Source organism: Empidonax traillii, unplaced genomic scaffold (genome assembly GCF_003031625.1).
Source record: "Empidonax traillii isolate 1590-97213 ecotype Southwest subspecies unplaced genomic scaffold, ASM303162v1 scaffold295:size639837, whole genome shotgun sequence".
NCBI classification, from domain to species: Eukaryota; Metazoa; Chordata; class Aves; order Passeriformes; family Tyrannidae; genus Empidonax; species Empidonax traillii.
Genome location: NW_020955488.1, coordinates 376,818 through 404,026, shown reverse-complemented (window position 1 = coordinate 404,026; position 27,209 = coordinate 376,818). Strand labels below are relative to the sequence as shown.

The 27,209-nt window shown below is 40.7% G+C and overlaps 1 protein-coding gene across 4 annotated transcripts in view; it reads left to right on the top strand.

Annotated features, from left to right (window-relative positions):
* TGFBR3 (transforming growth factor beta receptor 3) overlaps positions 1-27,209 on the top strand; it is a 112,380-nt gene that overhangs the window by 46,366 nt on the left and 38,805 nt on the right. For all 4 annotated transcript variants that reach the window (XM_027890722.1, XM_027890723.1, XM_027890720.1 and 1 more), the window contains exons 3-4: positions 4,377-4,561; positions 19,628-19,765. In XM_027890722.1, coding sequence (XP_027746523.1) covers positions 4,377-4,561; positions 19,628-19,765 — 323 coding nt within the window. The remainder of the gene's footprint in view (positions 1-4,376; positions 4,562-19,627; positions 19,766-27,209) is intronic.

The window sequence follows — 27,209 nt, the reverse complement described above, 5'->3', positions numbered from 1 at the left end:
CATTAGCCTTTACTATTTGAATAAATCCATTACAGTTACATATTGGTCTTGGGTTGTTGTATTATTCCCCTTAGTGTCTTACTCCTATTCCTGCTACCTTCTAACAGCAGAACACGTGTTGTTCATTAGTAGCATGGATGATATGGGAAACAAGAATGTTGAAGTTGTATTGAATATGTTCCAGATGTTAGTATCAAACAAGGTTGGGTCTGCACTGATTTCCTTCAAAATATTCTTGTTATTTGGAAGTGAAAAATAATTCAATACTGAACAATTCTCTAGAAATCTGAATTCACTAAACATTTGCCATTGTAAAACACACACCTAATAAATGGTTCACCTGCTTTCCATCTTCTGAAGGCATTAAGCAACTAAAATTTGATTGTGGTAGGAGCCAGGATTTGCTAACAAGATTAAGTGGTTACATGCTCCAAAGTTAAACAAAAGCCCAAGGATGGCTGTGTGTGCACACTTACGTTCTCAGCAGAGAAGGCGCTAAAGGCGTATGACCACACTAGAATGGATAAACTGGAAGATACCTTTGACTCTTTAAGTGCCAGATTGATGAGGATGGAGATGCAGGGGAATATCTGTACACGTTTGGAGCTGAAGAGGCAATCTTGAGGTGTTAATCGGATTAACTGACCCTAAAGTGTTGATGATAGTGAATTTTGGCAGGATATTGGTGTCTCTGATCCTGGTGAGGTTGGCAGGAAGAAGGTGTGGGGCTGTAGCAGGAAGCTGGGAAAGCCCAATCCAGGGGTTTGTGCTGAGCAGAGCAGTGGAACAGTAAAACCCAGGCAAGATGAGGCTGTGGTTTCGTGTCGGCTTTCAAATATAAATAGGTGGTGTGGAGGTGATAAACAATCAGATTAGAAGTGTCATAGAGAGGGCTTTCTGTTTTTTTCAGAGCGGTAAATATGCGTTTTGTAGGATTTAACTACATAGCGGAAGTAACTGACTCTAGTCAGAGGAAGGTGGCAGGAAGGAAGATAAGGAGGAGGGGTCTGTGAAGGAGTCAAGAGCTGCTAATTTGGATGGAGGAGAGCTCTTGCTGCTCCCACAGGAGTGACAGGGTCTTGTAGCAGCATCTGCCTTTCTTTGACTGGGACAGATCTGCAGCTATGGTAGGAAGGGCAGGAAAGAAACGTGACTAGTGAATTTTGAGCAAAAACCTCCAACCTTGCTGGCATGTAGGCAGTGTAAGAATAGACTAAAATACAGCATAAATTGAGAGATGATGGCAGAAGGAGCTGTCTTGTGCCATGTACAGGCTGAGCATTCAGTGGACTTCATGATCTAGAAGTAATTTTTCCCTTCACTTGGCACTACCTCCAGGCATGCCAGTGTATGTTGGGCGTGGCACTACACCCCAGTTAGTGGTTGGGCAAATATTTAAATAGCAGTGCATGAGAACTGGGGTTTGCTACTGCCAGCATGTTTTAAGAGAAATAGTGTTTGTGAGAGTCCTGAGTTCCTAGAAAGGGAAGTATGGGCCCAGGACAAAGCTACACAAGCAGCTATGTGAAACTTGGCAAAAATGTGACAGCTGGAGAAACCTCTGTTATTTACCCCACCAGCTTGCCTTGTAACATGGGCATTATCCCAGCTCTGTGGTTTGACTGCAGTGGAGCAACCTCCAGGAGATACTCTGAGCTTTGGTTCAGATTTCAAGGGCCACATCTCGGTCACTTAGGGGGCTAGTCTGAAAGCAGCTCTGTCAAATGCAGTAGCTGCCCCAAAACGTTGGTTTCTTACACTGAGCGGTTTAGAGCAGCTCTGATCACCCCTTCCCTCAAAACAGAGCTGCTGGAGGTGGCGTGGCCCAGCCCAGCAGGGTGTGTGGCCAGACACTGTGCAGCTGCAGTGGTGTGAGTGCAGGCCTACACCAGTAAGCCCTGCTCAGGACTGGGACAGCACATGGACTCACTGCCAGCACAGTGATGGGCTTTCTGCTGGAGATCTGGCCCTGTCCAGCCAGGGTGGAGTGCAGGCAGAGCAGGCATGCCTTGCTCTGCCCATCACTGTGCAGATAAGCCTGGCTGTGCATGGTTATCCAGGATGTGAACTTCTGCTCCCTCCGAGAATGTTTTCTTCTTGCATGTTGAGCAGAACAGAAGATCTTGGAAATGGGATTTAACATACATTTGGTAGGGAGGCAGAGCCTGAATGTACCAGTCACCATCATCTTCCTGCGGATGAGTCCTTGTAGGAAGTGAGGGGAATATCCAGATGTCTTCTCTAATTTTTTACTGCATGGAAATAGGTGTTCACAAGGAAATCACAAAGGAGGTATTAGCTCTTTCTCCTGAACTTTTGCTAAGGAAAGCTCAAGTTTTTGTCAGCAACTCCATTTCTGATTTTGTTCAGTCTTACACCTTGTTCATTGTGTGTGTTGTGTGTTATGATTGAAGCATCTTAAACATGAACTCTATTCTGGTCTGCAAGAAACAATTCAATGAAGAAGTGTTGCTTGGCGCTCTGTTTGCTCCCTAGCTCAAGAAATCCTTGTACAGTTTAGAAGAGCTTTTTTTGCAGGTTGTATAACACGATCTGCTGCAGGACTTACACATCAGTGGCTGGGCTAGTTGGTTAGCAGGATCTCTGGTCTCGTCCTGTACATCAGGAAAATGCGGCCTCTCTACTGGTTGTGTTATTTGTTATTGTTACAATTCTAAATATTTCTTTAAACATTACAAAGGGCAGCTTTTTAATGGATTTTTTTTTTTTTTTAAACTGAATATCATTACTTGGACTGATCCCATTTTGTGTGCGTGTTCTTTAAAAGGAGTTAAATAAAACCCCAAAAACTTCAAGTCCTCCAGGCTGGTGGTCAGTGCTACTGCCAAGCTCCTCATTTAGAGAGCAGAAAGTTTGTTTATGCTCTGTACCCCAAGCACAGGCATGCGTAATCTGTGCCTTGAGCATTGCCTTTACAAACATTCCTGCTCTGTGGGAGCTGGTAGGACATGCTCTATGCACTGGTGGGTTTCAGGAACGGCCAGTTTGCCAGGACAAGGCACACGTGGCCTGAGGCACTGCAGAAATCTCACTGTGCTCAGGGGCTTTGCTTCTTCCAAATAGTCTGGTTTAAGACTGTCTCTTTGACTCCTAAATAAATGCTCATCTGCAAACTGTATCTTGAAAAAACTGTGGTTTTAACCAGTAAAGTGTAGGTCAGTGCTAATATAATTAAACATTGGTGTACACCAAAGTCAGATGATCTCTAGTGCTTTAATATCTGACTCTAGACTTGACAAAACCAGACAGAGCTCTGCCATTTGATCAGCGGAGGATTTTCTTTAATTTTGAACTTTATTCAAAAGAGGCATTTTACTTCAGTTGCAGATGTACACTATCTGGAAAAAAAAATATACTTCTAGCTTATATTTCCTTTTTATGCCTGGCAGCCTCTGAACTGACTGGTTCATGTGAGTCTAATTCTTATCTGAGTGACTTTGGTGCAAATTGGGGGTTAAGTCAATTATGTTCTTCTGTGACCTTCTCGATCAAAAACCTGCTGTATCTGTTACTGTCAGGGGTGAGTTTGAGCAGTTTTGGAAAAGCAGGGCTGTGTTTCATAAATATTTGTCTTGATTTAGTTTCCTGAGATATAGTTTAAATGTAAACTGCTTGGTATGTTTCAGCCTTTGTGCTATCTTGCTCCATCACATCACACGGTCTCACGTACTATATAAGAGTATGGCACTACATCATGCTGTGGTGATTATTTGAAAGGGCGTACACTCTGTTTTGGACTAGATATCTGTTATCAGTGTAGATAATTGCTGTCAGACACAAAATAGACTCAGTAAACAAACATTTCATTTTATCATGTGACAGATGCCTGCTGTTTTGTACAATGTATTTGAACGATGTTCACTATAAATCAGCTCTGCTTCAAAAGCAATAAATCCAGCTCACCCAAATCCTTCCTGGTGTAATTACCTTTATAGTAGAGATTAACTTCTCATTGTTATATATACGTGAAAGCATTTTTCAGTGTTTGGAGATAACAATGTCTGACACAAACAAATAATTCACATCTAAGACAAACCAGTTCCTCTGACTGTTATCACTGGTGGTGGTTTGTTTTCTCCTTGGATTCCTCTGTGGTAACCAAAAGACTACCTTCAATTTTGGAATCCGTACTTGACATTTAGACTTTCAGAGAGAAATGAACCAATGAGTAGCATATTCAGGAGAACTTGAAAGGGCAAAAGGAATAAATGTCTTCATTTTGCGGAGAACAAACACGAAGCTTCTGCTTCTGTTCCTGTGGGTTTTCTGAACAAAAGGATGATCATTATTCGACAAGTGTAAATGATGTATTGCTTTTTTCTCCAAATAATGTGTATTTATGTCTTCTTCTTCAGGTCCTGTGCCTCTCAGTGAATGTGTCTTATCGCCTGTTAACAATTCACACCCAGTCCATGCCTTATTGGAAAGTTTTACCGTCTTATCTGGCTGTGCAAGCCGAGGCACGACGAACCTGCCACAAGAAGTGCACATCCTCAATCTCAGAAACCCTGAGGAGGGTCTTGGCCATCACGAAAGAGAGGTAAAGGGGAAATTACTTTTTGTCCCTGGTGACAAGCGTGTCTGCAAATGGCATTGTTATACATTCATTTGCTGAATAAAGGTACTTCTGAATTGTCACCAAAATACGACAAAGAAGCACGTGCAATTTGCATGAATATTGTCCCTATGCTTTGCATGTTGTGCAAGTAAGCTGCTTCCATACCCAGCCACCCTCTCCATCACCTTTCACAGCCATGAAGTATACTTAAAAAAGGTGGTGGGGTGGGCAAAGGAAATAAGAAACAGATTTAGTCTCCAACAGGCCTTTGCAGAATTGGCTGTCTTCAAAAGCAGATCATTTACCTAAATGTGTTGTAAATTAACATGAATACCTTTGGATCCCTGCCATGACCACTATATACAAATACTGAAATGCAGATTCTTTTACCTCTGTAATGCAGCCTTAATGCTTCACCGAGGGGGGGCTGCTGAACAGAAAGCAAGTGTTGTTGGCTATGGTGTCCAATTACTTTTGTGTGTTGCACTCAAAGGGATTGGCCAGAACTATAACTGTTCTGAAAGCAATAGCACAAGAAGAAAATTTTTGATTTTAAGTTATGCTGTGCTGTTGTTTACTCTCAAAACGCATCAAAACAGAGTGCCAAAGTGCAAAGAAAACATTGCAGGCTATGACAACTGAGCTTCTTAGTTCATGTTCTTACAGTGTTACACACACAAATCCTTAGTACTGTGTCCTTTGAGAGCAACATGTGTACACAATTAGGGAACTTGTAATGAGAGAGCAAAGATGCTGATTTTTGATGAAAATAGGCAGAAGAGTGTCCTTGCTGTGGGGACATGGTACTGGGAATTTGGAACTTCTTAGTTACTAAAGGGTGCTCAGGGATGGGATTAAGTAGGCTGCAGATGGAGCTTGTACCTCCCGAGAGACCAGAGGGAATCAACTGCCAAGTGCACATTTGCATAAACCCAAATTTCCCTCTGGTGCCGCTGGCGCTGCTGACGTAAGAGGGCAGTTTTGCAGTTGTGTGCACGCACAGCATGAGCGAATCATGCACGAGGGTGCAGGCTGTGCCCCTACTGCCTCATCAGCTTGACAGAATGGTAGAAGATTTAAATATTTAGCTTTGAATAAAAATACTTGCTGTCGAGTAGAAGGTGGCTGCTTGTGCCTCCTCTGATGTGCTTATGGTAAGAAAGCAGTTTGCCCCTAAGCTGTCTTGTCTCTGTACTTCAGGGATACACCAAAGTGTAGGGCACAGAATATATTTCATGATTTGTAGTCCTTAACCTCCTCCTCCCATTTCCCACTCAGTTCCCGGTCCCAGCCCTTGGAGATGGCTGCTCTAAAAACGCACAGGAAGCTGGAGCAAGGCTTGCTGGCAACAGTGTCGAACAGAAGAGTGTAAACAACTTGGAAAGATCAGATTTTACTTATAGAATCAGACTCTGAGAACAAAGCAGAGCAAATGTTATCTTTTCCATTATTGCAAAACCAATTCTGAGTGGCTTTCTGTCTAAAAGTAGAAAGTATCCATCACCTCAAGTTACATGAGCTTGATTTACCAGCTGAGGTATTTCCTGTTGCCTGCAAATGCTGATAGCAAAGGTAGAGATCTGTTTGTCACACAGTATTTCCAGTATACTCCAGAATGAAATCAGTGCTTTTGTTTGACAGTACCTTAGTTAGATTTAGCAGCATCGAAAGCGTGTTTAAAATAAATCCTGTATTTGCTCAGAGGTTGGCTGAAGTTCTGATAATAAGAAATGCAAGATCTGAAAATCTTTAAGTGAAGGCTTGCTTTGGGGGAGGAGACCGGGTTTTGTTTTGCTTTTAACCTGCCCTGTGCTAGAATGCTGCTAAATTACACATTCCTTACTTTCTGGGAGGAGTGTAAACTTCCCCTAGCAAATTCCTTGGAGGGCTCATGCATTAAACATCCTTGTGCAGTTATCCTGGTTCTCATAAATATGCAACGTACATGTATGCATTAATTTAACTGACTTTGACACTTGTGTAGAATATATAGACAACAAGGGTTTGAAAATTTAAACATTGGGGGGGTGGCTCATGTGAGGGGAGGGTCAAGGCAGGGGGGAGTATGTGGTCCTCCTGTAACACACTCTGGCTTTTCAGTAAAGGTTAGTAAGGTTTGGCTGCTTTTTCTTCCCTGTAAACTGGGGCAGGAGGTCGGAGGAAGAAAAAAAGACAGACTGGAAATGTATAGGATTATGTATTCTGAACAGTCTTTGCAAAACTGAATCAGTAATTTAGCACTTTCATGTTAAGGTTGAAATCTGTTAAATGTAAGGTCATATCATCAAATGCTGTAATCATATCTATGATCTTCAAGGAATTTGTTTGTATTTTATTTCATTAATCCCTGTTGGGGTGACATCTCATATGTTAAAACTGGGAAGACACTTTCTTCAAGTAAGAACCCCCCAAGTTCCAATCTCTTTCAAGTATTTCTTAGAAATGTCTTTTATCACAATTCATATTTGGCCATGCTTTATCATAGGAAATAGAATACGGGTGCATGTAATAGCCTCAAGTGTTTATATTGAACTTGGCATGAAAAATGCAAGCCTTTTCTGTTTGTTTTATTTGATCAAATATTCCTGGGGAAGTGAGTGCGTGTGTGCATTTCTGTACTGATCTGGGTCTCAGCTGAATGCCAGGAACTACTGAACTCTTACAATAACTTTCTCTTTGGCTTTGGGTATCTTCACCGCTTCATTTTCCCAGTTTTTAGAAAGGAGACAGTTGCTTTCTCATGGAACCTCTTGTTCTGAGAAAGAATTAGCTTTTGCAGAGGCACTTGGAAACACTAGGGATTTGCACCAGAAAAATGTGTATAGAAAGGCGAAAAAATTTTAAGATGAAAGTCGCTCCTTAGATGTATTATCAAGTCCTAAGTTAATGAAGGACTCTTTTATTATGCCTTTCAGTTGAATTTCCCTGAGCTGCTTTAGGCAAACAGTCCCAATTGAAATAGTTAAAGGGGGGAAGGAGGGGCATGTGAAATTAATCTCATGTGAATACTTAGGATTGAATACATATGAATACATGAAATCAGAGTTCCTGGCAATGGATTCACTATTGTTTTCGTTGACATCCTCATCCTCAAGACCTTTAAGATGTTATGCCTGATACAGATGTTTAACATGTGTTATGTGAAATGAAGTCAGGAAAATCAAGGACTTGTCTTTATTTTTTATAATTTTGAGTAATGCCACTGAGGCTGTAATAATTTGACAGACCTTTTTCCCCACTACTTAATTAGTGTTACTTGGCAACAATTTAATAATAATTTTAAAAAGTTTCCCTTGAGAGTAAACCTGATGTTAGTTCCTTGAACAGGTTAATTATAATTAGCCTGATACTTGTTAGTGATGTATCTGAGGTACTGAGCTGACCCACTTAGAAATTGTAAATTGATGAGCAAAATTATTTCAGTCCACTATTTAGGTACATTCTGAAGAGATCCTCTAAGCTGAAAAAGTGGAACAGGGAAGGACTCTGAAACAGTCACCTAATAATGTATTTCTACATTATGACTTACAGAGTATCCTGAATTCGGGATAATTCTTCTGTATCATGATGGGTTTGTATTTTAGAACTATGAAGATCTGGGTGATGAAAATCTAGTTCATTTTGCCTATTATTCTAGGTATTTACTGTGTTTCCCAATGTGTTTGTTTTAGCTGTTTTCACAAGTTTAATACCACAACAGCCTTACCCAAGGCTGTGTCAGGGAAAAATGTTTTGTTTCATGCTCAGACATCCCGAGATCCAGGAACAACCTTGAGATTCAGCTTGGATAAGGGGGCCACTTTCTGGTTGTATTTTAAACATGCTGACCTGTGGCACTAGTGCCATGGTCAGAGGGGGGCCTGGAGGTCTTTTGCTGACAGCAGGCAGGAAGGGAATTCAAGGTTTGTTATTCGACAGCTGGAATTAGTGAGGGTTTTGTTACCTATTCATTTGTTTGGATAGGTACACACTGCTGCACGTGGGTATAAATAGTATTTCTGGTAGGTCAAGAGGCCTTTGCTTTGAACTGAAATATTTGCTGCTTTAGAAGAAGCTTTGAGAAATAAAACAATGCACTGTTCCTCTGCTAAGGTGCAGACTGGATCTGAACATTGCAAGGGTATTTTGCTGTTCCTGCCTCTACACATTTTGACCCCCTTAGCTTGGCGGCAGGAGTGGATGTCTAGCTATGGCAGCAGACTCATAAGTTTCAATGCCAGTATGTAGAGGGGTTTTGAACCTTCAGCTTCTTCACTTGGCCGGCTCCACTCTTATGTGACGCCATTAAGGTTGACTTGATCTCTTCACCCTATTACTACTTGTTCCTTGATGATCTGTGGCTCATGAAGTTTTGCAGAGGCAACATTATCAGTCCAAACAAGACCTTCAGAGGGACAGTAGAAAATGCATTTGACCACCTGCAAACCTCTGTGTCAAATTTGAGGTTGACTACTGCTTTTTATTGCAATCTTCTTGCATGGTGTTTTTGAGGGAACGGTGCTACATCAGATCAAAAACAGAAAGTCCAGATGAATTACTGCTTTCACCAGTGCTCTGTGCCAGGGAGGTCTCGGAGTCAAATTGTGAGTGACGCTGTGGCAGACATACTCCAGGAACACCCTGTATTTGTTACTTGGAAAGCAGTAGTTCCTCATCACATGCATCTCTGATCCTGGGTATTTTCCAAAGCTTGCCTTACAGCCTGTGGTAGCTCCAGTGGCTTACCAGGGTTGTTTTGCAGGCTGCTGTTACTCCCTTTGCACACAGGCTTGCCCAAGAGCCTTTTCTGGGCTGGAGTGCTGGACTGAATCAGGAATTAAGCACGATGGACCTTAGAAAGCTTAAAAGATACTGGCAGCATGCTACACAGAAATTGTAATCATTCAGGGTCTGTCTCAGATAATGCCATGTCTGCTGAAAGCTGCCACTCCCATGCAGCTGATACACTGAAATGACACTGATGTCTTAATTGCCTTGATTGATGAACATGATATTCCTATGTCTTTAAGAAGTGGAGTTTGCTTGTTTTTCAAAAGCCCTCACAATACACTTCCCCCTCTTCTCTGTTTGTACTTCGAAGCATCTGTGCTTGCATCAAATCCTGATTTTTTTTTAATGTGGCTTTTTCATTTTGTTTGTCTGGACTGCAGTCTTGTGGGTTGTTTTTAGTCAGCTCAGGATTTGCTGGTCATTGGATTTGGCAATCATTTCAAGTTCTGCCCACCAGAACTGCCAGAGGAAGTGCTGTGTTGGCCAGAGGAGCCTGTTTGTACAGAGCCGGGTGTCCTGCAGGAGCATGGCTTGTTGTGTGACTGCCCTTAAAGAGGCAGCAGTGATATCTCATGACTTGGAAAGTACTGTGCAAACCCTTGATATTTTTTGTTTTTATAAATGAGGCTGTTTGCTGTGTGCAGAAAGTGAGCCCTGTTCTTAGTTCAGAGAGCTCTGTGGAGCGGTGTCTGAAGCCATGCCAAGGCCTACCACAGAAGGCAAACGAGTTCAGAAGGAAAAATGTCAGAAGGAGTTTTCTGATTGCTCACGGTTTTTGGTTTTGCTGACTGCTGTTTAAAATGTCCTGTTGGAGGCTGAAAATTGGACTCTTGTTTTCCTCTGCTGCAAGTGCCCACAGGTACTGATGTGCTGTTGCAGGATTGTAGAGAGCAAGGGGGCTGCTGCTGCTCTTCTTCCTCTCTCTCTCGCTGGCTTGTGTGTGTAAGCGCACTGTGTGCATGGGCTCGTACGTTCTTTCAGGCAGATGGAAGTGTGTTGCTTTTTGATCATAAACCGCGATTCACATTTGTGGTCTCCAGTTCCTTCAAAGCTTCTATCTGGCATGCCTTAGAGTATTTATAAATTACTGCTTTGTCTGTAGTTACTTTCCCCAAGAAAAGATAATTAGGAAGTGATGACATTTCCAGGAGTGTGTTTATATCACAAACCCCATGGTCAGGTTCCAGTCTAGCTTGGGCTCCTGTGTGTGTGTGTGTGAGATGTTGGAGCAACGCTTGTCATGAGTGGTTGCATTTATGTTGTTCTCTGGAGTGCCTGTTTGAACCAAAAGCTGGAAGTAATGAAGTCCTTCTCCTTCAACCTGGCAACATAGGGGAAAATTTCCAACGTAAGTTGTGTGGAGGTTGCCGTGCCTGACAACCATGCTCCTGTATCAGCTGAAAACATCAAACCATGCAGTGGCAAGATAAAAGAACAAGTGTTTTAATTGACTGGGTGTTTTTATGTAGATCTTGCTTTTGATAACACTTTGATAACACTCAAGTTTGTCTTTCTCTACAAGAGTCTCTTACTTTCCCTGTGAAAAAAAGAGTACTTCTACAGTAGGATAACTTTTTATTTAAAGGAGAAGATGTGAAAATAGCACCACCGGGAGGTACAAACATCTGAAACTTAAATTGCTTGAAAAAGTTTGAAGGAATTACTTGTAATTCATAGCTGATCCTGTTTCTTCAACAATTGCCGTGGAAATTTAAAATAAATGTTTTTATTACGAGTGTAGCTCATGCTGTATGTAGTAGACATGATGGTGGCAGTAGCATTTCTAGATAAGAAGTAGTATTTGGTAATGACTCAAATGTCATCAGTGAGGGAAAAGTATTAAAAGTTGTCACCTTTCTGGAGATAAACAATATTCTCTTAGGCTGAAGACTGTTTGAAGTTCTGGCTCACTCTTCCATCATCTCTCAAGGAAGCACAGTGTTCATTTCTTCTGCACGAACACGATGTGCTAGTGCATGTGAATATGTAAGTGGGGTTTTGAGGCCTCTTGGCAAAGGTGACTCTATGTGACATTGGTTTTGCAGAGAATTCTGCACAGTGGTACTTGCTTTGTAAGTGTCTCTTCAGAATAGAGCACTGGAACATGCATTCTTTTGTCCACTGGTTGGCTTTCAAGTGATACTTGCAATAAGGCAAATTGGACGCTCAGTATGCACCTGAATCTACATGGAAAATTACTGCATGCAGGGAGCAGCAGTTGGTTCTCTCTCAGTGTTTCTCTCTATTTCCCAAATACTGTTTTGTTTGTACAGAGACGAAAAGTTCTGATTACTTTTTGAAGTTTGGAAATAAGAGAAGATTTGGGAAGACAGAAGAGCTGCCCACAGGAGTAGAGAGACAACATTGGTTACAGTTATTTTTAATCTTCTGAAACCAGTTTCCTCTGTATTTAATTTCTAATACTATTTGTGAGCATACGTGTTACAGATACGCGTTTGCACCAACTCTTACTTGGCTTGGTGGATTATTGACAATAAAGTAAACAAAACTGTTTCCTAAATCTGGTGCTGTTGCTGGGTTTTCTGTTTTTTATGACTCATGCACACATGCTGTTCTTTGCTCTGGCTTGGAAAGCAAAAATTTAGTTTAGTGTGTTCAGTCAGGATATGAACTCTGCATTTTGTACTTGCCTGTGTGACAGTGCTTCTTTAAAAACACCTGTAGAATGATGTTTCTTTTTCCCAGTCATCTGGCTCTCTGTGTTTCCAGCTGCAAAACCTGTGAGGACCAAATTGTTTTGTGTGTAGGGGCTTTCAAATGTCCTTCATCCTGCAGTCTGTCACCTTTTTCGTGATTGTTTGTAATATTTTCTTTCTGAAGCCCTGTTATCTCAGCCTTCCTCCCCTTCCTCACCTGCAGCTCATGAAACAGTGGAAAGTATGATGTTAAGCTATGCCAGATTTGCCCTGAGATTTGGAAATTCTGTGTTCAGATTCCAGTTGTGCCATGGTGTTCTCAAGACATTGTGTAATGACTAACAGGACCTGTTGAGAGGCAAGATGTATCAGTACTGTAGTGATGCACTAGTGCAGCTGTATAATTTCTGGCTGGGTGGCTAGCACCTATCTAACTTGCTGAAAATACAGGCAGTGGAAACTTTTGCTTACCTGGAAAAGTGTGTGTAGATTTGCTCAGAATGCCCCAAATGCATTTAAGGAAAACGGTTCTGGCAGAAATGTGTCATCTGTCTTTTATCTATCAGTTTAAGAAGCATTTCCTTTGGGACTGGAGCTGCTTTTTAGTATGTGCTGTATATCCTCCAACACAGTAGTTAACCCGCTCTCTACCTGCTTCATCTTCGGGGTGTTGGCACTCTGTTACACAACTACCTGGTAGTAGTCTAGGGATGGGAGAAGGGAACAGGGTATAAAATTAAACTTTGCAGCCCGGGCGATGAACCGAGGAAAAGCTTAGATCTGCAAAGATGTGCACGTAAGTGCAGAACAGAATATTGCCAGGGAAGTTGTCCCATTTTTGTATGAGTCTTTTATCTTAATTGTTAAAGCAAAAATTAGTCTGATGTGGTACCATTTTTTGAATAGGCCACAAACAGTAAGGGAGATGCTGTACTTGTGGCTCACAGGAATGGATCGTGTGCCCTTAAACAGATCTAAAGCCAAAAATAAATTTTCCCACAAAATGTATAAAAGGAGGACTGTCCCCTCAGGATTCATTATATGCCATGTGAATGGTATTGACATCTACTGATTTATGCAAAGCTGAGGGAAACATTGTGTTTTTAGGGTTGAAGTGCTGGGAAGCCTGGCTGCTTTGTAGAAGGGCAGATGGCACAAATGGTTTCACTTAATCTTTGGAAGCCTGAGCATCTAGTTCAGGTCACAGGCAGAATGGGCCAAGTGGTCCCAGTGTTGCACTGATAGATGTGGGCTTTCCATTGACCAAACCGTGGTGCTACAGATAATTTTTGCACATGCTGCAAGCTCTTAGGCTTTTATTCTAAAAATGGACTCTTTCTCATCTGGCTGTTATATACAACTACTGTGTCAGTTGATGGGCAGGTGATTTTTCAACCTGGTTCTGATGGTAAACTTTAGATCTTCATTAAAAATGGCTTTGAATACAACAGGTACCAAATTCAGGAATGATGCTTCATCCTCACTGAAGGCGAAGGGAGCTTTGCTTAGTTATGCCTTTGAACACATGCTTTGGGGCTGCTATTTCTCCTCTGAATCATTAATAATGTGCCTTCGTTTTAAAGACACCTCTGGGAACATCATGCATTATTCAGAGTAGTTTGTTAATATCATGTGCACATGCTGCAGGACTTGATTTTTAAACTCTTTGTGTCTAGCACAGCACACCATGACCTTTAGCCTCTGTTGCAGGACAAATGGGGAGGGAAAAAAAAAAGGAAACCTCAAACACCTTTTGGTCAAAGTTTTTTGACAGTACTTCTTAATGAAAAAAGTGCAATGGGCCATAGATCGTAGTTGGGGTAGACCTTATCAACCTTTCTCTTCTCTTGTCTTCTTTTTGATGGACCCATCCAGCCACTTTTTGACTGGAGGTTTCCAGTCTGGGTGGTAGATCATAACAATACTATTGCACAATCTGTTGACTCTATTTTTTTAATGAAATAATGTATGGGACCACATCAGTCTCTGGTTTAATGCCAGTAGCTTCAGTGGAATTATGCCAGGGGTGAATCTTTTCCATGAATTTTACAACTGAGCTATAATTGCTGTTTAGTCAATCTGATTCCCCCAGTACCGTGTGGGTGAGAAGGTCCAGGCAATGTCAATCCATTTGCAAGCATATATTTAGGATAAAATAAACAAAGAGTCGATTTTAGAATTACAGTGTTACGTGAGCCTTGGGAATAAACTTCAGTCCCCCATGTACCTGGTGGATGCTACCAGGGACTCAGACCCATTCCCTGGGGACCGAGTCATGCCTTACCCTGGCAGTAGTGCAAAAAGAAAAGGCCTTTTCTTCTCTCATGCCCCATGCACTGCAGCCCTGCTGCTCTCTCCCAAAGGGGCAGGTCCAGTAGTGCTCGCCTGGCAGAGAAGAAAGCATGGCTTGTTTGTGGTAAGGGCTGTGAAGGGGGCACAGTGTTGAGTTCTGTGGGAGAAAAAGTAACTGTCAGTGGGTATGAGGGCTTGTTTTAAATGGCATTGCAGTTTTCCTGGAGTTAGTTGTTTCTCTGATACTGTTTTGAAGATCTTCCTTCTCATTGCTGGAGTGAGTTTTCAAAAAAATTGGTGTTTTCCCTCTCTGAATAAGGAGTCTGCATTGGAGAACCTTCCCAGAAGGGAAGCAGTGAAGTCTCTTGTGCTTATAGGAAAGTGCTTATACACTCACTTAATTTAAGAGTGCAAATCTATAACCCTTTGATCAAAACTACCTTCAAGCAGTAACACCATTTGAACATATTTTACGTTTCTGGGAAAAATCAGTGATCTCTCTCTTGGCAACTGTTGGCTCCTGAAAGCTTGGCATTGTGATCTACTATAGCTGGCTTGCTATCACCTCTGCAACACAATATTCAGTGAGCACAGCAAAAATATGAGGGTGAGGAAAAAAAACCAGTGTTCCATTTTGGATTCATGGTTTCTGTCTAAAGAAAATCTTTTTTCTTTGCTTTTATCTTAAAAATAAAAAAAAATGGCCAGAGGATCCTTCCCAGAGTAACTGATAAACTTCTGAAAAGTGGTGCAGTACTAGATCCCACCACTTGAGGTGGATTTATGGATTAATCCTTGACTGAATTCTGTTATGGCCAATGTATCAACATCGTATTGTTTCAAGTGAATTTCAGGGGAAATTCTAAACTTCCTATATTGATTAATAGACACAAGTGAACTAAGCTATGTTTCTTCATATTAATTTCTTTGACTGTTGTAATACCAAGATAAATTATGTCCTATAAATATTGTCTAACAAAAAGAGTGAGAACACCTAGGGCAAGGATAGGTACAAATTTTCAGATTTCTGCTTTAAATTTTGCCTGCTTTGAATGAGTTAATTTAATCTTTGCGGCAGAGTAGTGAGTTAAGATGTCATAAATCTATCTTTAGTGCATCACTTATAAGTCAGAAAATGTGCTTATGTGATCTGAGAGTTAAAATTCTTTTCTTTTTCTTCTTTTTTAGAGCACAGCTGTCCAAGCCTAGGCAGTGTAATTCAATACAACACAGCGTATTTTGTCCTGGCTTATTAGCACAAATTTGTAATGGCTGTTTTGGAAAATGTGCTATGAATTTATCTGAAGGTCTTCATGATGGAATAGTTAATTCAACCTTACAAATCCTTGGCACTTAACTTTCATCTTTTTAGAACAAAACACAGAGCCTGTGATTTGATGCCTGAAGTCAGCAAAACAAAATGGTACTTTAACAGCAGCATTTACTTTGATCAGTTTTCAGCGTTTGTGTCCTTGCCTTTGACGTAGTACAAATTGCTTTAGCAGAGTAATGGGGCAGGAGCCCGTAGACTGTTTTTGTAGTTGGTTTCTGTGGTGATACTCAGCCCTCCGTGAAACTGGGATCTCTGGGGACAGAACCCTCTGCAGCCGCCTTAACCTTGCAGCTGCTGGAGACCTTAAAGGAACTCTGTGCAGCCGGCAGTGACCAGCGTGGGTACAGACAGATGCAGCTGGCTGAGTAATGCCAGCACAGATATGATAGACACGGCACCTCTGAATGGGGTAATGCTAGGACTTTTTTTTTTCCAGTTTTTTTAACATGTATGAAAAAATGCATTCTAGCAAAAATGGCATGACTTCTTCATGTCCCAAATGAATTTGTAGGTTTTGTTTTGAGATTTTCAGAATAGTTTTAATCTATACTTTTCACCTGTGTCGAAATTGTTGTATTCCTCACAAGCTGGTCCTGTGTTATTTGGAGGAGTGTGTGCCAAAAGGGAACCAAAAAGGCAGACGTGAGTCTGGAAGAGGAACTTCCTCTGACAAACAGCTGCTGAAGTTGAGCCTTGCTGAGAGGATCATTGCTGACACACATGTCCAGAAGGTCTGGCCTAGCTATTGATTGCATAATGAAAATGTTGGCTGTGCAACAGCTCAGTGATCAAATGAGCCCTTCATTGGGAATGAGGGATGTGTTGGACCACATTGACTTGTTTTCCTGCACTGTTGTTGTGCTGATGTCTGCTTGGTTCATGTGCTGTCTCCTTAATATGTTTTTAAAATAACACGGGCAGAGCAATAGCAGCTGGTTTTTAAATGGACTAGGTGACTGGATGACTACCTCTTCTTGATCTGCACTTTTCAGGCAGAAATGTAGGAAAATTCCATTACGTGATGTAACTTACCCTACAGTTTCAACCAAAGGCATGGATAGATGTATCACCACTTCTGAATATGTCTCAAACTTCATTGATTATTTCTGTGCTTATATGGAAATAATCATATATATGTGTGTTGTATACATATTTAATTTCAAAAACCTAAAAGAGTAGAAACTACGAAGTCTGATGAGTAGCTCCAGTCGCAGAAGAATCTCTGATTTTTTCTCAAAGGTAGTGTGATTGCTCTGTATGCTCACCCATGTGACCAAACCAACAGGAAGAAATCTTCATAAAGTCTAAAACATCTGTCTTGTCTGATAGATATTGGCTTTGAATAAACTTGTCTGAGATCAGTTGAAACAGAGATACTTCTCCATTTCCTTACTACCCAAAGTACTTGGCCTAGCTGTTTCTGAGATGGTGTTTTCAGAGTGTGTTATATTTAATGTATCATTCCTGCTTTTAATAAATACCAGAGGATTTAAATAGCAAGGGTTTTTTTGTTAAGTTTCTAATAGGAGCCATTTCTTTGCATTGACTTGGCATTCTGACAGAAACACAACCAGGGTGCAAGCCCAGGGTCAGTGCTCCTGTTGGCCAGTGCACAAGGGTTTCTATTCATGGTTATTTAAGCTCATAAGCTATACTAGAACTCATTTCGTCAATATTTGCATTAGTCTTTGCTTCCTTTAGGATCAAAAGAAACCAGTTATTGTTGCACGTGAAAGTGTGTTGACTGCACTTTATGCCATTGGAAGCTGAAAAAAATATCAGAATAAAATCTGAACTCTTATTAGCAAGATATAAGGACACAGAAGATATAGCTGGGCGACTGAGATTACAGTATTTTTATTGCTTTGTAAGAAAACATAAATCCAGAACAAGGTAATTATATTTAATAGTTTAAACAGCTTATTAATAATTAGCAGTGATTACAGCTGAAAACCCACAAGAATTAACAAAAGCTTTTTAATAGTCGTGAATTTAATAGCAGTTCTAAACACCTTTTCTACTTTCACCTTGCCATTTCTAGACAGAACAACAAAACAGGAGCCCTATAAAACAAATAATTTCACTTTCTCTCTTACTTTCAGCGAACATAATTCCTTTGGCTCTATAGCTGATACTGTAAAACAGTTTCTATAGCTAAAAACATGCCTGTTTGGCATTTTAAGTCTCTGTTCTCCCACTAGAATTGAGAGCGCTAACACCCTCCAGTTTCCAAAAATGAGGTATTGTATTCTTTAGAGACAGAAAATGAAGAGAAATGTGGTTTGTGGTAATCTGTGGTACTTAGTGTTTTCTTTTGGAAATGCATAAATACCACTGGGTCTTCCGCTGGAGGGGCCAAGTGGTGACAAAGGTGGCAGTGGTGGGCAGAAGGTGGCAGTGCCTGGCCTTCCTGCAGGCACCGCTGTCACTGCTCAGCTGCTCATGGGGAGAGGTGCTCGTTCTTTAAAGCATCTTGGATTTAGTACAAATACGGGTTTATTCAGTTTTCCAACAAATTTTAGTCAGCTTTAGGAAGAGGAGGAGGACAGGGATGTCCTTGGTACCCCAGAGGTGTGCCTGTGGGATTTGATATCTGTGCCACTGTGAGGACGAGCAACTCAGTCAGTCATTCTGCAAATGTAAGGAACTGCTTTCTCATTGGCATGAGAGCACAGCCAGCTGCTTGCCAGCTTTTTTGCAAGTTCTTGAGTAGTGGACACCTCCAGGCGTCTGTCAGGCCTGAGACCAGGTCTTGGCATTTGCCTCACAGTGATGGTGAACTTTTCAAGGGGGAATAAAGAAAATAAAAAATAAAAAAACCTCCACCCTAACTTGTTCTTTTGGAAATATTTTCAACAGTAATGGCTGCCTAATTTTCAGTTTGGTGGCTATCTTTCATCAGGTTAGTTTGCCAAATGAATCTATGTTTAATGGTAAACAGATAGCTGCTTGCCATTATATAATAATCATACAATAGACTATACACGGTCTCAGGTCTGCTTTCAAATTCTTTAGCAGGCTACATAATTAATTCTAAATTACCTGTATGCTCATTTGTTTGCCACCACTCAAATTGGTGGTTGTGTTAGTGTTTGCTCCCTCTATACCTTCTTCAGAAAGAGCTGTGGTTGTCTGTCAGGGAATCTGCCTGTCACCCATTATTGTGGGACATCAGCTTCTCTGCTCAGTCAGTGGTAGATCATCTCTCCCTTGCACACTAAATGTTACTCCCTGTAATATGGGATGACCTATTAAGCTAAATAATCACTGCTTGAACAGCTTATTAGATGCTGTAAAAACACTATGATATCAAGTGCAAGTTGAGCAAGCTGAGCAGGAGGGGCTTCCAGCAATCACAAACTGGTTGCTTCAGAGCCACCTGTAACAGGTTGCCTCACTCTTGTGATGCCCACTTTCTTTACCCTATGTATCATTTTAGTCCCTGAAGACAGGCATTTTCTTTCCCTATTGTATGTTAAAATTTCTTTTGGAATTTCTTCCATAAACTAGTGTAGTGCTTCCTTGTGTTTCTGGATTTGTTCCTCCTCTTTTTTGTTTGTTTAGTTTTATTTGTTTTGCAGGCTAGATTTATGCCCCTAATAGAATCAGCAGATCAGGTTTTGTATTCTAAGCCAGCTTTCCAGGCTACCATCTAGAAACCAGAAATCAGAGTTTGCTTTGCAGTTCTTTTTTATCTCCTTGTTCTCCAACTCTCAGCTTAGTGGTTTGACCTTTTGCATAAGCTATTTTTCATCAGCATTTGCCAAGGTTTTCTTAAACACTTTACAGTGCTTTGCAAGCATAGAGCACAAACATTAACTATTTCATATTTTATATTCTCTCTCCCCTGTTGACTGATTTTTGTGGAAGTAGATTAGTCTGTAATCTTGAGTCAAGAGGTCTGAATGCTAAAAGTCATAATATATATAAAAATTACTTTTGATTCACTGTTTTGAATTCCAGGAAGTATTCACATATTTCTGTGTTTCTCTGTAGGTCACATTACATTTGAATCCAATTTCATCGGTGCATATTCACCAGAAGCCTTTGGTGTTTCTTCTCAACTCTCCTTTGCCTTTGGTCTGGAAGCTAAAAACAGAAAGACTGGCACATGGAATCCGAAGAGTTTTCTTCGTAAGTATACACAATCCTCTGGCCTGCTCTCTGTCATAGCTACTTGTCACACAAAACATGGAGTTAATGGCATTCATTTGGAAGTTTTTCAAACTTACATTAAAAAAAACAAGTTAACAGTAGATCAAGTTTCATTGTAGGGCTCTGGGGAACAGTTAGGTGGTAGGGCAAAGCAGTTTGGAAAAAGTAGCCAATTACTTGTTATGTGAATTCAAGGAAAAGAAAGCAAAACTGCTTTTTCAGAATCTGCACATCATGTGGTTAATACTAACAGCCATTTTAGTTCTAAAGCTGTGAGGTTACAAGACTGCCAGTCCTGACTGGAAGTCTAATAGTACCATAATGCAAAAAGCTTCAAAGCAACAAGAAATATTAAGGGTGGACACTAGTTGTGTGGTCTGTGACCAAAACAAAACTTTGTATGTATTGGGCTCAATATGTACAGTTACAGCTTATGTCTCTGATGAAGTTTGGTCTGTTGAAATGACCAAGTTAAGCCCAGAATGAAATCATTTTTATTTCTCAGAAAGACTGGAGCACTGCTTATAATCTAAGATCCAAATATTACCTAGTATTTGTAAATCATGTCCTTACAGTTTGCCAGGACATTCAAGTTTGCTATTTGTAGTGAAACAGACAAGTTGTTTGGATTAAATTTTTAATGTGTGACATCATGTCTAATCATGAGTCGTCTTTATGAAAGTTGCAGCTTTTACTGTATTCAACTCTAATTGCAGAACTAAACTTGATTATTTTTAGCTCTATCCTTATAGGGTTTAATTTTTCTCCTCCAGCACAGCTGACAGTGGTAGGCAAGACTGTTTCTACAGTACCAAGTGGGAACTTAATGGTGTCACTGTGCATCATCAGGACAGGAAGATGGGCAGTGCTGCAGCACTAGAACACTGGGAAGGGGCACTGCTCTCACAATATGGTGGTGGTGCTGTTAAGTGCACCAAGAGTTCTGTCACTTGCTGGATACCATAAGCTTTCTGGGACTGTTTTTCTTTTTCCTCTCATCAAGGTACAAGAGAAGGATTACCCTTGATATTTTGAACTTTGAAGGACTCTGTCCTGTTTCCAGTACGGTTTGTTACTGATTGGTGCAAAGAACATGGGCTTGTTTGTACTCTAAAGTATTCACAATCTTAGGTTTTTCATTACTGTTTTGGAGACTCTTCACTGTTATCATCTTGTTGACCATTCCTGTTACATGTCCTTCATGCAACAAGTACAGTTCAGGTCTGCTCAGGAAACAACTGAGGAACAACATCCTGAACAACAGTGCAATAAGAGTCCTCATTTCTCTCCTGGTCAAAAAAAACAGCATCTTTCATCAGTTAATATAATCTTGGACCTACTTTCAGTTTAATTTTGATTTTTCTCTTACAATTACTATGTCAATCACTCCCATTTCATATCAACTAGCTTATGTTCAGCTAGTCTGTGTTCTTCCTTCTCAGCCAGGATTTTCCTTCTCCCCTGCCTTGCTCTGGGGTTGGAAAGGTGCTCTGCTGAGAGCCATCCGTTTCCGCTCGGTGAACTGTGCAGGTGTTCAGACTGATCATGCTGAGCTTGCTTGGTTTGGCTCAGCAGGGCTTCAGCAGCCTGCATTAAGGCATAGGAACAATAGGAATGTCCCTAAGGCTTTGACTGCCAAAACTGTACCATTAGGTAAGTTTTTGCTTCAGAAAACTGTTTCAGGCTCTTTTGGTTACAAAAACAGGCTTGAAAATGTGAGCAGCGGCCCTCAGAATTCATACCAATCAAAGTTGCCTGACCTCAAGAATTGCCACAGTAAACTTGGCCACTGATGGTGCAGGAAGGAGTGGATTGTTTCTCAGGTAGGAAAGGACCTGGTAGGTGCCACAGGTTTGCTGCCACGTTGGTGGGACTCAAATTTCTCCTCTCAGTACTCTATCTTAGTCTCTGCTGGTCATTCGTAAGGGCTGAAAGTTGTGGTGCCTGATGCCATCCTGCCAGCATGCAGCAGTGGCACTGGGATAATGCTGCTGAGCAGATGTGGAGCTCACCTTTTTGTTGCAAGGAGTTAACTAGCTCTCAGTGCTGACTCATCCCTAATCACATGTAAACATCTGAATAGCTCTCCATAACCATTTTGGATCTCCTTAAGTGCCATATGATTTATGTATTTTTCCTTCCACTGTGTTAAGGTTTCTATTTTTCTTTCCCATAAAGAGGTTGAAGAATCAGGTTGCAGGATGCCAGGGTACTGATCCACCATTACTTCTTCCAGTTTAGTCCCTATGGTCCCTCTCCCTCCAAAGCTACATGCTCTGCGTTTTCTCTCTAAGGCAATATTTTTACTGCAAACAGAAGCTAACTTCAGTCTCTTAAAAGGGACTCATCAGCCTTCCCACTTTTCATGACCCAGTTTTTGAGTAGGTAGGGCAGCTTGGGATGGTAAGCCATGAGTGTTACCGGCTGAACAACTTTGTATGGTCATCATCTGACCATCTGTTGCTTTTCCACAATTCCACTCTGCTCACAAGGACAAATGCATTGATTTCCCAAAAGCTTTCTGGAAAAAGAGCATAGAATCACACAGAAAATGTGGGAAATGCTGAGGAAGCCCTAGTAGCACCTGTAGGCGAGTGCAGTATGCCAAGTAGAAATCAAGGGGCTCTGTTTTTCCATAGAGCTGTTTCCCTGTGTTGTGCCATGCCTGTTTGCAATCCCTGGGACTGCCTCTGTCCTGGAAGAGCTTTTTCCTTTGCTGTTTCAAGGGGTCTTGTTTCAGGTGAGTTGTGGGACAAGGGGACATTCTGCTTTTACTCTAGTGGCAGAGAGGCTCCCTGCCTCTGTGCCAGAGCCTTCAGTAAGTTCCAAAGAATTGGGCCTGGAGGATAAATAGCAGCTCCAAGGGCTGCAGGGTGCAGATCACTCTTTCTTAGCCCTTATTTAAAACTACTTGTCTCTTTTTCCTTCTCCTTAGGTATATAGCCAAGCCAGAAAACAGGAGTATTTTGAATCATAAAAGATTTCAAATTTGAAAAACCTTTTCTAATGCCTGTGAATTCTGTGCTCAAAGCAGAAATCTGTGGCATACATACCATGGGAGTGTCATAACTATTGTGTCTGTCTCTATGGAAGCCTCGGGCAGGATATTCTTTGACTTTCCAGCTTTTCCTTCAGACTTTCCAAACAATACATTCATTCACAATTGTAATAATATACTGTATGTAAAATATTAATTAAATTTGTTTCATTGATTGAGCCCTAGTTAGAAAGGCAAGTACTGTTTTAAATGACAACTTCTGGGACTTGCTGCTGATAAAGGCCACGCTGCTAGAGCCAGGTCAAAGTTTGTAGTTAAAGGATCATGTAACTATTAGTGAAGTCATAGCTCCTTATTTCTCTTTAATACTAGCTGTTTTTTCCTTGTAAAAGCCTCATAATAAAGTTCTTAAACTGTTCCAGGAAGATGTGTTTTAAATAAATAACTAAATAAATATTACAAATTAATTGTATTAAAAATTCAAAGGTTACTTCTAACAAACAAGATAACTCCAGGGTATGAGCAGATAGTGAACTGGAGCACTCTGAAGTCCTGTTGGTACCATTGTACTGGTGGGGAAACTACAGCACACTGAGCATGAAGGATGATTGTACTGGAACTTAGGACTGTGTTCTCATGTCCTCATAAGGGGGATGGTCTGCTGCCTTTGCTCTGGGAATTCATTGTTTGAGTTTCCACTAAAGCTAACCTGCCCCAGATTGCTTTATTTAGGGAAAAGGATGAGAAGGTTTAAAGCTTGTGTTGTCGGCACATATCCAAAAGACTAGGAAAATATAATACTACTGAGTTAGGCTGAAGTTTAACTTCTTATCATGCAGTTCAAGCTTGGGGTTTTGCCTTGGACCTGGTCTTCCATCAGTTAAGAAGTTTAAAATGAACATGGGAGAAGATTCTGCCTTTGGGTGTGTATGGTTATAATATAGGGGGAAGAACAAAATACCTTCTTGATAAACATTTTTCAGTATAAAAATGTAGATTTGGTGTGTACATGTGGCTTTGCACTTATTTTTATCGTGTAATGCACGTAGGTTCTCTCAACCCAGTGACTTGTCACATGCGTTATTTTCATGGAGACAGCTCATGGTTTCATTTTTACAAAATGTCCACTGGTGGTTTAAGCCTCACAGTGGAATAAATTAACATTAAAATTAAGTAGCATGCCCCAAACAAACCAAAGTTTGTGCTTGGTTAGCATCAGGATTTTTTGAATGTCGTGTTTTGAAGAGTTATTTCCAGAAGTGTGGCACTGAATGGAAGCACAGTGATGCTCACAGAGTGACAGTACTTTGAAGGAAGCCATCATGACAGGTGCTAAAGGCACTTGTTCTTTAGGAGTCGGTTGCCTGTGTTTCATTTTGCTTCTTAGAGTGCTTTCCTCATCTATAAATCAGAAAGAACACTAGTGAAAAGTCTTAAATAAAAATTTGGGCATCTTGAAAAAAGCTGACAAAAATTCCTCTGTGTGTGTGAGACACAGAAAAGCATGTATGGTGACTATGTAGTGTGGTGTTAGCAATACATTTGGCATGGACAGGGTTATTTTCAGACTCTGCATGAGTTGTTCATATATTGACAGTTGAAGAAGTTGCTGGGATATTATTGTAACGTTAGTAAAGTAAGTCTTGAGTTTATTCTCATCGCATTAAAATAAATATACCTTAGTATCGTGGCATTTCAATCCAAAAATACCTGAAATGGGTTAGTGCGTGAACTCCGCCTGACCTAAGTAATTGAAAATCATCGCTTCAATTACCGGTGCATCTAGTCATACTAGTCTGATTGTATATTTTTACATGTCACAAAAATACAACAGTTTGGGAACAGGCATTTTGTGTTCAGATGTTCATGGGCTCATTGCTCTAAAGAGTAGCACATGGGTGATAAGCTCCATTCAGTTCAGCAAGGGGGAATACTTAGCAGCTGTACTAATTTTTTTTTTTAACTCAACAAGGAATAAATGCCAAAATTATATTGTAAAGGGGGAGTGGGAGAGGAAGATGGACATCTTCACTGGTGACTAGACTGGTTAGATGACGACAGATCACAATTTTACATAAGTTAGGCAACACCTGTAGAAAATGGTTCTGCCTGTGATCTTGTTGCAGGTCAGTCTTGCAGGAAAACATTACCAGACCTCTCCCACCACCCCACTTAAGTTTTCATACAGCAAAATTATTTCCTTCCTTCCCATCAAGTCGTCATTTCTCTCCTTCCCTAAAGCTGGTTTATTGCGAACATGTCTTGGCAGAAAACCAAGAGTTTTATGAAACTTCACAGAAAGAGAGTTTTATAGGTGCTACTCAGCAAGTAACTTTTTTCTTCAGATTTGGTAGCTTTCTCAATTGCTTTTATAGCCTAGGAATGTCTTTACTCAGCAAGCGAAAGTAGTGAGAATTAAATCAATGAAAGAAAGGACCCAATCCTTTGTGATTTCCTGGCAGAAATCACTATTAGAATAGATCCAAAATCCCCTTAAGTATCTGCATATGTGATTTTATATAATATATGATTTAAGAAGTAATGCTTCAGCTTTTTCTCTGAGTTAGTTATTTGGGCAGTTGAATGAGGAAGAGTTATGGATGAGAAAGCACTTATACAAGCAAATTAGCTTACTCACAAGAACTTCTTTAATAGGACTGAATGTGTGTGTTAAGTTAGCAAAATGGAGAAAGCAAGAGCATAACGATAAATACAAAACCAGATCACATGCTCTTGGCTTGAGATTTGAGAAGATGAAGTCTTTAAAGAAGACTGTTAGAATGAAGATTTTAATTATTAATAATTTCTGTATTTCTAAGAATTAAAAAGCCATGTTCTTATTACTTCAGCCAATAGCTGGTTCATTCCTTTCACTTCATGAAAATATGGTTCACATATTTTGGGTCACTGCTACCAAACCACAGGCTGTTCTATGGTTTGCACTAGATTTGGATGACTGACAAAACTCACTGAAAAATAAGTGCTTTTTGTTTTCCTGTGCCTAGTATTTAACGGGAAATCAGGAGGCTAAATTTCCAATCACTGGTAAACAGACCCAGATGTGAACAGAATACTCTGCTACGAGAAGAGTGAGGAAGGATAGGAAATACATGAATAGTGACAAAAAATTTGGTATAAATAGTGACCTTTCACTATTCCGTATAAACCCAGTATATTTTCAATGTTGTGTAACAGTGTGAAGAGGAATTTAAAAGGACGTTTACATTTCTGTAGAATCCTGGGTTTATTTCTGTATAAATCTTCATCATTCTTCTACTCAGGAGCTGGAAATAATCCTGTAGTTGCCCTTTTCCACCTGGAAGAGTTCATATTCTCCTCTCTCCTCTCCACACCACTTCCTTGCCTTTTGAAAAAATGTGAAAATTATCACTATGCATCTAATCAAAAGCAGTGTTCAGTAAATGTAACCCTTACTATGCTTTTTGCAATAGTAATTTTCCCTGTAGACTCTTTCTCCTGGTCTGATTCAGCTCCTGCAATATACTACTTTCTAAGGTCTATATAAGTGGGTTTGCTCCCAGAAATATTAGGGGGACCTCAGGCTACATATGGTGGTGGTTCTTAGACTCTTGGAAGAAGAGGGGAAGAATTCTGTCAGCGGTAGGGATGGCTGAAAATGACAGGGTGGTAAATACATGCTTGAAAGCAATGCATTGCCTCCATTCAGTAAAAGGAGTTGAAGATTATACAATAACCCCAGTAAGGTGTCTTTAGGGGGGTTGGGTTTTTCTTTTCGTTCAAAGCTTGCTTCAGGAAGCTGTTACAGAAGAGAAGGGATATTTCTGGCTTAGGAAGCAAGATACAGTACATTAAATGAATATGCAGTGTATGGTAAAAATTTTCTATAAGTTGACTTCCCAAAATAGTGAAAGTTTATGATGTATAGGTGTCCTCTGCTTTCACTGTAATCACTTTGGTTGGGGCAGAAATATTTCAAAAATACCAACTTGACAGTGAATTTCAGAGAGAACAAGGCAGGTTCGTGTGCCGTAGTTTCTCCTTTTGTGGGACTTTAAAATCTAGCGCTTTTTCCAGAGCCTGGTTTGCCAAGTTCCTACTGGATCCCACGTCATCTAAGACATTTTTCAAAACTCAGGTTTTACTGCTTGGTGTTTCAACTTTGAGAGTGGGCTGTTTTCATGGGTCATCACTGCAAACAGACCTTTGTGTTAGTAGTGTGGATAGGCCAGATCTGGATGATACTGCACCTTTTATCTTCTGCTGGTCTTTCTCATTGCTGCCTCTGATTGATCCTGAGTGTTCTTCCTTCTCCTGGCTCCTCTAGGAGCCCAGACCCATCACTTGCAGAACCAAGATGGCTGGCAGTCAGGAAGACTTGGGCTTTAAGGTAAGGCTGCAAGAGTAAGAGAAGAACGAATATTCTGGAATTTAGTGGTTGAGATC